Source organism: Saccostrea cucullata, unplaced genomic scaffold (assembly GCF_032062105.1).
Source record: "Saccostrea cucullata isolate Sc308-1 unplaced genomic scaffold, CSIRO_AGI_Scuc_v1 ctg2273, whole genome shotgun sequence".
Taxonomy (NCBI): domain Eukaryota; kingdom Metazoa; phylum Mollusca; class Bivalvia; order Ostreida; family Ostreidae; genus Saccostrea; species Saccostrea cuccullata.
Genome location: NW_026936295.1, coordinates 56161 through 71276, shown reverse-complemented (window position 1 = coordinate 71276; position 15116 = coordinate 56161). Strand labels below are relative to the sequence as shown.

Genomic DNA, 15116 nt, shown 5'->3' with positions numbered 1-15116 from the left:
GGTCAATGTTCATGACAAATTCTCAAATTATATCCAATCTCTGGTTCAAGTATGAGTTACGTATGTTTCTCCCTTAGACAGAAGGAGAAACTGATGTCCCCAAAGTAACCAAATGTTAATTGTAACTTTATAAGTAACCCTAACTCTGAGACATAAGAACAATTGTTTTTTTTTAATGAAACTCTTAATCTGTTAATAGTTCACAATCAAGATTTTTGTAATTTTTCACCAAAATATTCTTGAAATACCTGATATGTCTTTTGTTCAGCATGAGTGCCAATCAGTAAAATGGGAGCCTTTTTACTGCTGTATTGATGAATGGATTTTGCCCAAAATGTAAGGTAGTCTGAGAAAGATAAACATTCATATTAGTGCTAGACTTTTTGTACATTACCATAAATCTGGAAATTTTTACGGCGATTTTATTTGCGAATCTTGGTCAAAATGCTGTTGATTAATTTTTACGTTTCAAAATTTTGCGAATCACCACTACTTTGTTTACATTTTCTTATTGTTATTGTTATTTTTAAGATAAATATTTTTGCGAATGCAATGAACTCGCAAATTTGCTAAACATTTATCTACAGCAAAAATTTCCAGATTTACGGAATACGTTTATTTCTTGTGATTAACATATTCCTTGGTACAGATATTTTTTACTTTAAGACGTTAACTTTTGAGTCTTACTCACTTTAATTTGATAGTAAAGTTTAGCCATAAGTTTGAATGTTTGGAGCTAGGGCTTTCATATCATTCGTGTATTCTTTGTTTCAAAAACCTTTTTAAAAACCAACAATTTGACTCTTTAACCTTGCAGTTTGGCCCACTTTGAAAAGGTTTACCCTTGGTTATAGCGTTTGGATAGTTGGTGCTCGGGCTCTTATCTTTCACAGATAATTTTCTCGTTACAAGGCCTTCCTTTGGGTGTCAATAATTCTTACCTTTTGACCCAGAAATTAACCTACTTTAAAAATGCCTTAGCTATTCCCTTTGAATGGTTTTTCTTCGGTAATTCATATTTCACATGTCTATTCCTTGTAAAAAGTCCCCGTTCTATATTGAACACTCGCATCCGGAAAGTTTCTGACATATTCATCATTTACATAATACAAAGTCAGCGTCCAATAAAACGCAAAGATATTGAACGTTAAAATTCTCTATAGATTTTTGTAGTTTTCTTTTCATATAAAATATTTTTAGCTATATAATAAACTATATTTGCCATGAGCTGCCGAAAGGGCATCAGTGTTTCACAAACAAATTTTCCTTTTAAAAATGTGTCTGACTTTCCGCTTTCAATGTATTTTGTACAAATACAAACCTCTGTGTGTCCATCCTTTGTAAATGGAGCCTTCCTGGCTACAGACTTCTTCTCCTACCATATCATCAAATTTTTTCTCCATGTTGAGCACCAGAATGAAGAATGCACGTGGACTCAAAAAAATCTGGTGTGAGGAATAATATGAACATTGTCCCGCAAAATCAACCATGCTGATTCTTTTCTCTGGTTCGTCCGTAGCTTGTTTGGAGACTCGTATTATCCCCAAACTTTCTGAATTCTTAGCAACAGTTTGGATTTCTTCAACTGTTCCCTCTATCTTTTCAAACAATGGAGCAGCGACTTCGTCTCCTTTAAATGACTCGGTTTCTGTATTCATGCTGTCACGTGACATCTCTTCATCATTAACGGCTTCACTAGCAGCGTCTTCTTCATTATTTCCTTGGACATCAACATTTAGTGATTTTGTATTTTCATATACATGCTCTTCATAATAAGGTTCTGGTACCGTTTGATTTTGACTTGTTGTATCAATTCTAACCTTAATGCGTTGTTTTTGGTCTGATATATTTACTGTAAGAAATATTTAAATTCATAAAGATCAGTTATTTAACCAAATTATTGACACCCTAATTATAAATTTTTTAAAAAATCAAAGCTGCACTATATGTCTAATTATTTCTGTCGTAGGGATTTTGATAATTCTTTGATAATTAATTTTAACTGTTATAATTATTGTTTTAAGATGAAGAAATCAAAGGTTTACCACCCCGATTTCTTAGGGGAACACCTCAAAAGGTGTCAAATTTTACTATTGGACCCAATGGGAATTTGTTGGAAAAAGCGCCAATTCTTCACATTTTTTCCATATTTTTAGTATTTCTGCCCTAGAGATTTCTTTTTTCTTCAAGTACATAAAATTTATTGTAAAAAGTCATCAAATTGTGAAATTAAAAAAAAAATTCACCATCTACTTTGGTGTAGGCATTAATTACTAAGTTTATTTTTTCAAGCCCAATATCTCTAAAATTGCCATTTTTAATACGGTATAACTACATATTAGTGCAGATGAATTATCGGCACATGCGATTTTTTCTGGTAAAAAAAAAAGCAAAGTTTAATATTAATAATGTAATAATGCTTTTTTTAAAGAAGGTAACCCGATTAGTACAAAGTACTATTCTTCTCCGAGGCCTTCTACAATTCAAACAATATACATAAAATGGTATAATCAAACATATATACAATGTACATGAAAATGATAAGCTCATATTATAATTTCATAATCGGATGTAGTATTCAAATTAATGAAAATATAGGACAATAAATAAGTCAATTTACAAAGTTTAAAAGACATAGTTAATAATAAGGACATCTATAATAATCAAAATTACAGACGTTGGCTAATTATAACTTTTTCCAAATTCTTTCTAAAAACAGGTAAAGATGGTGATAATTTAACATGTAAAGGTGGACCATTCCATAAATGTACACCTGAATATTGTAAAGAGTTTTTAAATAAGATTGTTCGATGCTTTTGTAATCGAAGATTATAATTAAATTCTGAACGCAGTGAGTAAGATTCAGAACTGTGAAAAATAAAAAGATCCTGGATGTATTCTGGACTCATACCATAAAACGTTTTATACAATAAAATAAATTTATGAAACGTAACTAATTCAAAAACATTTAACCATCCTAGTTTTTCAAACAAAGGCTTAGATGGTTGGTCAGGTGCTGCATCAAGAATAATTCTAGCAGTCCATTTCTGAAGCTTTTGAATTCTCTCAATGTTACATTTGGACGCATTCCCCCAGACTGTGAGACAAAAGTTTATTGAAGGCAAAATGTATGCATTGTAGAAAAGTTTTCTTGAACTTAATGGAAGAAATTTCTTAATTTTACGGAGCGTTAATAATTTGTATCTCAAGGATTTACAAACTGCATCAACATGACAATTATACTGTAGAGATTAATCTATCTGAATACCTAGGAGTTTTTCAATTTCAACATTTTCCAAGTTTTTGCCAGAAATTTCTGCATCAAGTACTGGGTTATTTAATCTTGATCTTTTTTGTTTTGTACACATAAGCATAAATTTTGATTTGTCTGTGTTCAGTATCATCTGATTCTGTAAACACCAGTTTTTCAATTTCACGTAAATCAGAATTTAAATGTTTTTCGATATTATGTGCATTGCTGTTAGGTAAATGCAGAGTTGTATCGTCTGCAAACATATCAATATTAGAGTAATTTACACATAAAGGAAGATCATTTATATACAATAAAAATAGGAGTGGGCCTAAAATGGATCCCTGTGGCATCCCTGCTGTGATAGGTAAAATATCGGAAGAACATGCGTTAATTTTTACACTTTGCTTCCTTTCATTTGAATAAAACTTGAACCACTTCATTGTTTATGAATCAAAATTTTAATGTCGTAATTTGCTCTATTAAGATATCATGACTGACTTAATCAAACGCCTTACTAAAATCTAGAAAAGCTATGCCAATTAAATTTCCTTGCTCCATTCTATGCAACCAGTTTATTCGGTAAGTTTGATTAGTGCTGTTTTTCAAGAGTGGAATTCCCTAAAACCAGACTGTGAGCTCATAATGAGGTCAAAAGATCTTGTAAATTCACGTACTTGATTAGCAGCATGCTTTTCAAAAATTTTTGACAAAGTTGGTAGGATAGATATTGGACAGTAATTTCTGGGATCACTTTTATCGCCTTTATTATATATGGGGGTGACTATACCACGTTTCAACTGGGAAGGGAAGATGCCATTAGTAATGCTAGTATTAATGAGATGAGTTATGGGTTTAGAAATTACATTTGCAGAAAGTTTTAAGAGAAGGGGACCAATGAAATCTACACCTGCTGATTTTTTAATGTCAAGTGAGCGTAGCATAGTTAAGACATCGTCCTGGCTTATAGGAAGTTAGCTAAACACATTTTCATCATTGAGTTTGGACTTCGTGAATTCTTTTAATTTTTGAGAATTAAAGCTATGGTTTTGTGTTTTAGTTAATAAACTGTCAGAAGTTCTTGGGAAATGCTCATTAAAAACATTTACGATTAGTTGTAAATCATCAATTTGTGATTCATTGTCTTTAATAAGAGTGGGAGAAATATTTTTTGACTTAGAAGCTAAATGATTGAGATAGCTCCACATTTCTCTAGGATTAGAACTCTCCTCAATTGCTGATTTGTAGTACATACATTTTGCATTATTAATCAATATTGTTTGAATTGCTAGTATGCCTCTTTAGATGATCTGTCATCAGTATTAAGTATAATATCCCTGGACGTCTTGAACATACAAGCGAGCCATGCGTCATTGTTCAGCGTCATGCGTTGCTTACAAAATCCGAAAATGGTGACATCGATAGAGCCATAGGGCGTTTTTCCTAATTATTGTCGTAAAATCACATTTTCAGACCAGTAGAGGTTACAAATAGTGTTAATTTTATATAAAAATCAAAATATTTGGCAAAGGTGTACTGTTGCACAAATGACTGCATGAAATTAAAAATCTGCGCAAAGTCATGCGCACTCGAATTAGACTCGGACTCGTTAATACTAAGTTTGGGCATATTTTGTGCATGCATTTAATGTACTAGATTAATTTACGCTATTCATACAGTGTCGATAAAATATACACGATGATAATGAGAGTTTCAAATACCGATATAGAACACAAGGCCCATTGGCCAAAAAGCTCACCTGAGCACTGTGGCTAAGAAAAGTAATAGAAATAGTTTAGTATTTAAAACTTTTAATGCATAAGTGGTCCCGAGCTATCCTTTAAAGGAGGAGGGGTGGAAGTGGGTATGATTTGAATAAATAGAATCTACAGTAACTAAGGATGCTTGCATATTTCGTTGACTAATTGTGATTTTCCCCCTTTCAGTTTGAACGTTCATTGTAGTCCAACCTAACCCTTGATGTCATGATTTGAGCAGATCGGAATCTACGCGACCTGAGGGTGCTTGCATATTAATATGATTAACCAGGGCTATGATATTATGAGAAATCGAGTAGAATAACATGATATCATGACGAATTCGAGACAAGATATTCAGAGTTTTTTTTTCTAAAATACACTTGTGTAAACTTTGATACCAAATGGTTTCCCCATCCTAACCCAGGGTGGGGGATTAATTGAAAATATTGAATCAAGACAACACGAGAGCAATTCATGATCAATATGACTAAGAATGGCTTTGCTGTTTTTGAGAACAAAACTTTAAAGCATGCCATCAGATTTTTACAACTTCTTAATTATCTCCCAATGAATGTGTAAGTGACTCTTCATTTGAACAAAAATGACTTTCCTTTAGCAAGAGATTCTTTCTGGCAAGTTGTGAATGTTAAAATATATATTTAAAACAAACATTTACGTTTAAAAAACGGGTATATTTCCATTTATTCCCCACCCAAAATTATATATTTCCCTAGCATTATGTTAACCTGAGTGGAAGTCGGTAGCTTCTGAAATCTATTTGTATCAATTCAAAATTTTTTATTCTATTTTTAGGCCAATGTAGAGAAAAAATCCTTACAATCACCTAGAAAGGTCACGTGAAGGTTAATATAAGGCTTTATTTTCGCCATAATTTTGGACATCGGCCAATCAGAGAGCCAGGAATTATCAAGAAAATTAATAAACACATTTTAACAAAAAGAACTTATCCCAAAATGAAGTTCATGACAGAGTCTTCATCAGAGGTGAATGACATTTACAAATTTTGATTTAAAATTGAAACAATACCTTCGATGGTATTTGACACATCAAAGACGTCGGTCTGGATATCTATTCCTCTGGTTGATCTTGTAGTTCTCCCTATTTCTTCCATGTCGATGCCTTTTAATCTTCCAAGTAAAGTTGTCTTTCCACTACCTGCACACCCTATCAACATCCCCGTGGCGTGGTACATGGTGGTCTTTCCTTTCTTGAGATTTTCCAGGAAATTTTTCACGGAGTCATCTCCTCTCATTATAACCTGTACTGGTATACCCACTGTAACAAATCAAAGCATCTCTTACAAGAATGAAACTCTGTTAATTAGTCCTTTAAATCACAAAAATGGGTAAATTTTATATTCATGTCTTTTAATTATTCTACTTAAATGAACCAAAAGAGTATGTTGAATTGGTGTAAAAGTTAAAAAGCGTTGCTCTATAATGGAACACTTCTCAGCTTTAAGCCTAACAAATATTAAAGGGTAAAGACCATTATTTATTAACATGCATTCTCTGTAAGCACCAAAAAATCTTGGAAACGACATGTCTCCGATTTTGATGAAATTTACACCACAGGTGCACCTTGGTACAAAACCAGCAAATATAGTGTTAGAAATTTCTCACGTGCACCCGGTTGCCATGGAGACGGATCTATTGAATTTGGCCATTTTCGGCCATTTTTGACCAAACAAAAGCATGAAAATTGAGGAAATATGAATGCATTTTTATCTTTATGTAGTGAACTCAAATATAAATCTTTGTATCATAAGAAAACATCAACTGTTAAAGAATACAGGGCATATAACCAGTTATTCCTGAATTGACCCCACTCTTAGAAAATGGTTCGGCAAAATAGCATAGTTTCTCAAAATGTGAAAAATGGAAAATTTGGCATATTTTGAGAAATTTAAGGTTAAATAAAAAAAATTGTCTACAGAAATTTTTCAAATCATATGCGTGTAGTCGAACTTCAGTATTAGTAGTGTCCCCTCATGAAAAAATTGGAGTGGGATCTCAAGGCTATTTTTAGTAACATGTATCTAAAAATAGACATATTTCAGAAAAATCCAAAAAATGAAATTTGGGCAGAGTTTTAGATGCCATTGCTAGGTAATTATGAAATATACTGTAAAAGTCAATGTGCTAATGTCAGAGACTGGACACCAATAACTACCATGCATATTATTTTCAGGGATTTCCGTTTTTTATTTATAGCTTCAAATGCCTAAATATAGACATGTCTCATAAAATGATGAAAAATGTCAATTTTTTCTCAATTTGAAGCTCCACTGAATCATAAATAATAAAAATATGGATCTCTCCAATATTTCATCAATAAGAACAAGGAATAGTATAATATCTCACAAATTATTGAGGACAGGCTCTCATCTCTATATATAGTACAAATGTCTAAAAATAGACACATATGAAATTAACTGTTTAATGTTGATTTTCCACTAATTCTCAAATTAGAGATGGGAAATTTACCAACTTACAGTCACTAACTGTAACTGATATTATGTGACTGACAAGAACAAAAGAACATTCAATGGAATGCAGCATGATAAGCAGAGGTTTCCATTTCTATTCATAGTAACACATGTTTAAAAATAGACGTGATGCAAAATATCGGGAAAATGTCGTTTTTTGTACTTTTTTCTAAAATTTTGGATGAATAATTGCTGACTATCTGTTTTTAATTGCTATTGGCATATGGTGACCAACAAATAAAAGAAAGCCTTATATCAAATACAGAATGAGAAGCAGAGGTTTCCATTTCTAATTATAGTAACACATGTTTGAAAATAGACGTACTGTAAAATATCAGAAAAATGTAGTTTTTTTGTACTTTTTTCTCACATTTGGATAAAGAATTGCAGACTATATGTTTTTAACTGCTAATTGGCATATGGTGACCAACAAGTAAAAGAAAGCACATACGAAATACAGAATGAGAAGCAGAGGTTTCCATTTCTATTTATAGTAAAACATGTTTTAAAAATAGACGTGATGCAAAATATCGGAAAAATGTAATTTTTTGTACTTTTTTCTAAATTTTTGGATGAATAATTGCTGACTATATGTATTTAACTGCTATTGGCATATAGTGACCAACAAATAAAAGAAAGCATTGTATCAAATACAGAATAAGAAGCAGAGGTTTCCATTTCTATTTAAAGTAACATGTGTTTAAAAATAGACGTACTGTAAACTATCGGAGAAATGTCATTTTTTGTACTTTTTACTAATATTATGGATGAATAATTGCTGACTCTCTGTTTTTAACTGCTATTGGCATATGGTGACCAACAAGTAAAAGAAAGCCTCATATCAAATACAGAATGAGAAGCAGAGTTTTCCATTTCTAATTAGATTTTTGTACTTTTATCACATTTTGGATGAGCAATTGCAGACAATATGTTTTTACTGCTATTGGCATTCAGTGACCAACAAGTAAAAGAAAACATATACAAAATACAGAATGTGAAGCAGAGGTTTCTATTTCTATTTATAGTAACATGAGTTTAAAAATAGACATACTGTAAACTATCTGAAAAATTAGTTTTTTGTACTTTTTTCACATTTTGGATGAGCAATTGCAGACAATATGTTTTTACTGCTATTGGCATTCAGTGACCAACAAGAAAAAGAAAGCATATACGAAATACAGAATGTGAAGCAGAGGTTTCTATTTCTATTTATAGTAACACATGTTTGAAAATAGACATGCTGCAAATTCTCGAGAAAATGTAGACTTTCGCACTTTTTTTCTAACATCAGCGATGGTCAAAGTGCGGACAAACGGCTTTTATTTGTTATTGACAGAATGTGACTAACGAGTATGAAAAAGCTTTAGCTAAAGTGTATAAGAGTAATGTTTAAGGGTATTTTTACATTTCTGCCTATAGTAACACATATTTATAAATAATCAGGAAAATAAAGAATCATTCGTTTTTCTCAAATTATTGACAGAATGTGACTAACGAGTATGAAAAAGCTTTAGCTAAAGTGTATAAGAATAATGTTTAAGGGTATTTTTACATTTCTGCCTATAGTAACACATATTTATAAATAATCAGGAAAATAAAGAATCATTCGTTTTTCTCAAATTAGGGATATGAAATTTGCAGTCAAATTTTCATTAGCTGTAACTGACATGGCTAATTGTATTCGGCGCGCCAGCGCGTCCACCTCATTCCAATTCATATATCACAAAAGTATGTTCTCCCTGCATTAAAACATTCAAATGACAGTGATTTTCTTTATAAATTAAGCATTATCGTTTATACTCAGGTCGACAGCCCCAGCCCGATTGAAATTCTTTTGTTAGGTGGATCCAGAAAATTTTCCCTAGGAGCCGCTGTCTCAAATCACTATGTCAGTTTAAACTAGAACTGTCCAAACGGGACTAAATACCCCCGCTGGGTTTTTCAGAGGTGCTAAATCATGAATATTTAATGGATCTTATTCTAAGAGAAGAGAGAAATGCTAAAACATTTTTAATGCAAATGTAATTGCTCATAGTATTTTCATAAATGAAACGAAGGCGCATCCTAATAAAAAAAAAGACTAAATATACGGACCAGACACGAATTATGAACTTTTTCTGTCAGTGACCTTGACCTTGCATTAATGGCCTTGGATCAAAGTCATGACAGAAAATCAGGTAATAAGCAATGTTTGTGTGAAGTAGTAGATTCAGGTTTAGCCATGAAAAAGATATGGACCAGACACAAATAATTTTTTTTTCATGTGACCTTGACCTTCCCCAAATGACCTTGCGTCAAGGTTATGACACACTCTTAGGTCATGAGCAGTCTTTGTGTGAAATGAGAACCTACCAAGTTCATCCATAAGAAAGATATGGAGCGAACACGATTATGAAATTTTTTTCAGTGACCTTGAACTTCCCAAAATGACCTTGGTTCAAGGTCATGACACACCCTTAAGTCATGGACAGTCTTTGTGTGAAATGAGAACCTACCAAGTTTATCCATAAGAAAGATTTGGACTGGACACGGATAATGAATTTTTTCTTCAAGTGACCTTAAACTTCCCTAAATAACCTTGAGTCAAGGTCATGACACAATCTTAGGTCATGGGCAATCTTTATGTGAAATAGGAACCTACCAAGTTTATCAATAAGAAAGATCTGGACCGGACACGAATTATAAAATTTTTCTTCCAGTGACCTTGAAGTTCCCCAAATGACCTTGGGTTAAGGTCATGACACACACTTAGGTCATGGACAATCTTTGTGTGGAGTAGTAGATTCTAATGTTCCTCAATAAGGAAGATATGGATCGGACACCTTTGCATAGACAGATGGACAGCTAGACAGACGGACAAGCTGATTCTTATATATCCCCAACCTTCGTTTGGGAGGGGGGTATAATGATTCCAGGGATCCAGATCCCCTTTGATCCATGCATGCCTCACCACAATTTGTTCATAAGTAATCTGAAATTTGCCGAAATTTTTTAAGTTGGCTTACTTTCGATTTCTCTCTCTCTATACATGCATGTTTATATTTCTCTAGACTTAAACTAAAGCATTTAAAAAAAAATTGTTGTTTTGGTTTTTTAAAATTTATTTTACGTATAAACATACATGTAGGTGTTGGAACGGGGGGGGTCAAAGATAGACATCACATAGGTAATAAATAATGGGGAGTAGATTTAACCCCCCCCCTTTTCAGCAGACATTTTGCAGTGTAATTGAATAAGGGTAAGTGGTAGTGTTTAAAAAAATGGTACTGAAAGAAGTTCAATCCCCCTCACATGAAAAAGGATTTCATGTTTGGGGCCCCCTCTTCACTTTTAATTTCCTTCTAACATGAATGTAACAAAGTATTTTGTTATGACCCTAGAGTTTTATCTCCTTTTTAAAGACACTTGATTTTCATGGCAATAATCTCTAGGGTCATAACAATATTGAACTTCTTTCAGTACCATTTTTTCTTTCTTTCTTGAGCCACCGCCTCCTAGGGAAAATTTTCTGGATCCACCTAACAAAAGAATTTCAATCGGACTTGGGCTGTCGACCTAAATATAAACGATAATGCTTAATTTATAAAGAAAATCGCTGTCATTTGAGTGTTTTAATGCAGGGAGAACATACTTTTGTGATATATGTATTGGAATGAGGTGGACGCGCTGGCGCGCCAAATACAATTAGCCATGTAAGTTACAGCTAATGAAAGTTTGACTGCAAATTTCATATCCCTAATTTGAGAAAAACGAATGATTCTTTATTTTCCTGATTATTTATAAATATGTGTTACTATAGGCAGAAATGTAAAAATACCCTTAAACATTACTCTTATACACTTTAGCTAAAGCTTTTTCATACTCGTTAGTCACATTCTGTCAATAACAAATAAAAGCCGTTTGTCCGCACTTTGACCATCGCTGATGTTAGAAAAAAAGTGCGAAAGTCTACATTTTCTCGAGAATTTGCAGCATGTCTATTTTCAAACATGTGTTACTATAAAGAGAAATAGAAACCTCTGCTTCACATTCTGTATTTCATATATGCTTTCTTTTTCTTGTTGGTAACTGTATGCCAATAGCAGTAAAAACATATTGTCTGCAATTGCTCATACAAAATGTGAAAAAAAGTACAAAAAACTACATTTTTCCGATAGTTTTCAGTATGTCTATTTTTAAACTCATGTTACTATAAATAGAAATAGAAACCTCTGCTTCACATTCTGTATTTTGTACATGTATATGCTTTCTTTTACTTGTTGGTCACTGAATGCCAATAGCAGTAAAAACATATTGTCTGCAATTGCTCATCCAAAATGTAAAAAAAGTACAAAAAACTACATTTTTCCGATAGTTTACAGTATGTCTATTTTTAAACTCATGTTACTATAAATAGAAATGGAAACCTCTGCTTCTCATTCTGTATTTGATATGAGGCTTTCTTTTACTTGTTGGTCACCATATGCCAATAGCAATTAAAAACAGATAGTCAGCAATTATTCATCCAAAATTTTAGAAAAAAGTACAAAAAATGACATTTTCCCGATATTTTGCATTACGTCTATTTTTAAACACATGTTACTATAAATAGAAATGGAAACCTCTGCTTATCATGCTGCATTCCATTGAATGTTCTTTTGTTCTTGTCAGTCACATAATATCAGTTACAGTTAGTGACTGTAAGTTGGTAAATTTCCCATCTCTAATTTGAGAATTAGTGGAAAATCAACATTAAACAGTTAATTTCATATGTGTCTATTTTTAGACATTTGTACTATATATAGAGATGAGAGCCTGTCCTCAATAATTTGTGAGATATTATACTATTCCTTGTTCTTATTGATGAAATATTGGAGAGATCCATATTTTTATTATTTATGATTCAGTGGAGCTTCAAATTGAGGAAAAATTGACATTTTTCATCATTTTATGAGACATGTCTATATTTAGGCATTTGAAGCTATAAATAGAAAACGGAAATCCCTGAAAATAATATGCATGGTAGTTATTGGTGTCCAGTCTCTGACATTAGCACATTGACTTTTACAGTATATTTCATAATTACCTAGCAATGGCATCTAAAACTCTGCCCAAATTTCATTTTTTGGATTTTTCTGAAATAAGTCTATTTTTAGATACATGTTACTAAAAATAGCCTTGAGATCCCACTCCAATTTTTTCGTGAGGGGACACTACTAATACTGAAGTTTGACGACACGCATATGATTTGAAAAATTTCTGTAGACAATTTTTTTTATTTAACCTTAAATTTCTCAAAAAATGCCAAATTTTCCATTTTTCACATTTTGAGAAACTATGCTATTTTGCCGAACCATTTTCTAAGAGTGGGGTCAATTCTGGAATAATTGGTTATATGCGCTGTATTCTTTAACAGTTGATGTTTTCTTATGATACAAAGATTTATATTTGAGTTCACTACATAAAGATAAAAATGCATTCATATTTCCTCAATTTTCATGCTTTTGTTTGGTCAAAAATGGCCGAAAATGGCCAAATTCAATGGATCCGTCTCCATGGCAACCGGGTGCACGTGGGAAACTTCTAACACCATATTTGCTGGTTTTGTACCAAGGTGCACCTGTGGTGCAAATTTCATCAAAATCGGAGACATGTCGTTTCCAAGCCCTATAGTAAATTTTTTGGTGCTTACAGAGAATGCATGTTAAGATACAAAAAAGACAAGGGACATGGACGGCAACAATCACTTTATAATCTGTTTAGCACTTGTTCTTCGGAAGAACTAATTCTATATTCCTGAAAAAATGTTAAGGTATCCTATTTATGTATTGCAACGTATTCTATATGGGTTTTTTCTGTTAGACTAGAATTTGAATAAATATTTGCATGCTTAGTGGATATCACATCTTGTTTTATTTCTTCTTAAATGTCTTGACGTATATTTTTCTGGTCTCACCTTATCCAAGGAGGCAGGAAATGGGGGATCCAATCTGAATTTTGTTCAATTTGAAGCTGCTTGTTTTTCTGCGTATTTCTATGTCACACAATGCGATACTTTTTTGTGGTCAAACCTTTTGCCCAAGATTTATGATTTGTACAAGTTTTTATTCGTGCATAGCTAGCTGTCATGTAGGTTTTGATTTAATTTTGTCCTACCACCTCTTGAAGAGAAAAATTTTAAATGATACTATCATATACTAGAAAGGAGGGCTTGGCCCTCCTTAAATTTCCCTTTTGAAATAATGATGTACTCCTTAATGGTTCTAGAGAAAAGACAATATCTACAGAACACTTATAGAAAAGGGCAAAAAATGGTCACAATAGATGAGCAAGAACTGACTTAATTCATGAATTTAACCGGAGTCAATGGTCAGATACAAAGTTTGTAGAACGCATCAAAGTTTGAATCCATAGATGTACCAGATCCTCAATTTGGCTTGAATACAGTTTTACCTTACATCTTAACAGAAAAAGAGACAGGCTGGTATTCTAATTTAACTTTAATTCTTGGTGTAAAGGAGATTAAGAAGACTAAAACATTGAAATATGAAAAACAATACCACAAAGAAACGTACGCTTTCTATACACTAATTCATGAATGGATTGGTCCTTCATTGTGACATGTGAGAACATTTCTTCCCCAAGTCTATCTATCAGCTGTTCTGTTTGATTTGGCAATAACCAACAACAAACTTCTTCTTCATCCTCTCTTCTCAGATAATTTGATGATCTGCAATACTTCGCAATGTTTTCTTTTTCTGCCCAAATTAGAAACATATCAACAAATTTTCGTTCTTTTGCAAATTTTAGAAAACTGGTGTCTCTGAAAAAGTTGCAAGAAAACTCGACATTGGAGGTATCCTGTTTCAGCACAGGTTTGTACTTTTTCATTTTGCTGAGATCGGATTTCTTCTTAAGCTTCTTAAATTTGAAAACTTCAGCCACAGCATTATATTTCTCCATCCATTGTTCTTCTTCAAGATTTATTTTGTAATTCTGGCAAAGAAGAAGGCACATCAAAACTGCATCTTCATCTACAAACATATATTTAAATTATATTTGTTTTACCCTTTAAACTCAAAATACCTGAACTGCTAAGGTTGATAAAGATTTATGGTAATACTGATGTTATTAATGCACTGGCTAGGTAAAAGGTTAAAAGACCCAAAGGTAATTTAAAAGTTCTTAAGCCTGGGACTAAAAGAAAGGCATATTAAAAACGCTTAAATTCAGATGCAAAATTCTTAAACTTCTTTGGGAAATTGGATAAAATACAATGTAATATCATACAGTTGAGGATTTCAAATAATGTCAATCTTCTACAACAAACTACGCAAGATTGTCAAAGGTTTTCTTAAACTGTACCTCGTTACCAACCTTTTTTCTTGTTAATTTCACGAAACAATTTCTCAACATCTCTAACGTCATGCTTTTTATGATCACTAGAGGTCTTGATGCAGATTTCACACAAGGCAGTCTCACACAGGACACAGAACTGGGACAATGGATCACTTGGATGCTTTACACACTTCATCTTCTCCAGAGGGAGACCTGCAAATTCATAAGAAATATTAAATGTACAGGTAGATATCCAGAGGGAAAACTATAAAAAGGCTTT

General features: G+C 32.6%; 1 protein-coding gene across 1 annotated transcript; it reads right to left on the bottom strand.

The window, feature by feature from the left end:
* Positions 1–206: 206 nt before the first annotated feature.
* Positions 207–15116, bottom strand: LOC134245336 (uncharacterized). Its single transcript, XM_062727634.1, has 5 exons — positions 14876–15116; positions 14074–14532; positions 6058–6306; positions 1322–1852; positions 207–346 (listed from the first exon to the last, which is right to left on the bottom strand). The coding sequence occupies exons 1-5, from the start codon at positions 15030–15032 to the stop codon at positions 207–209; spliced, it is 1536 nt and encodes a 511-aa protein (XP_062583618.1). The 5' UTR covers positions 15033–15116.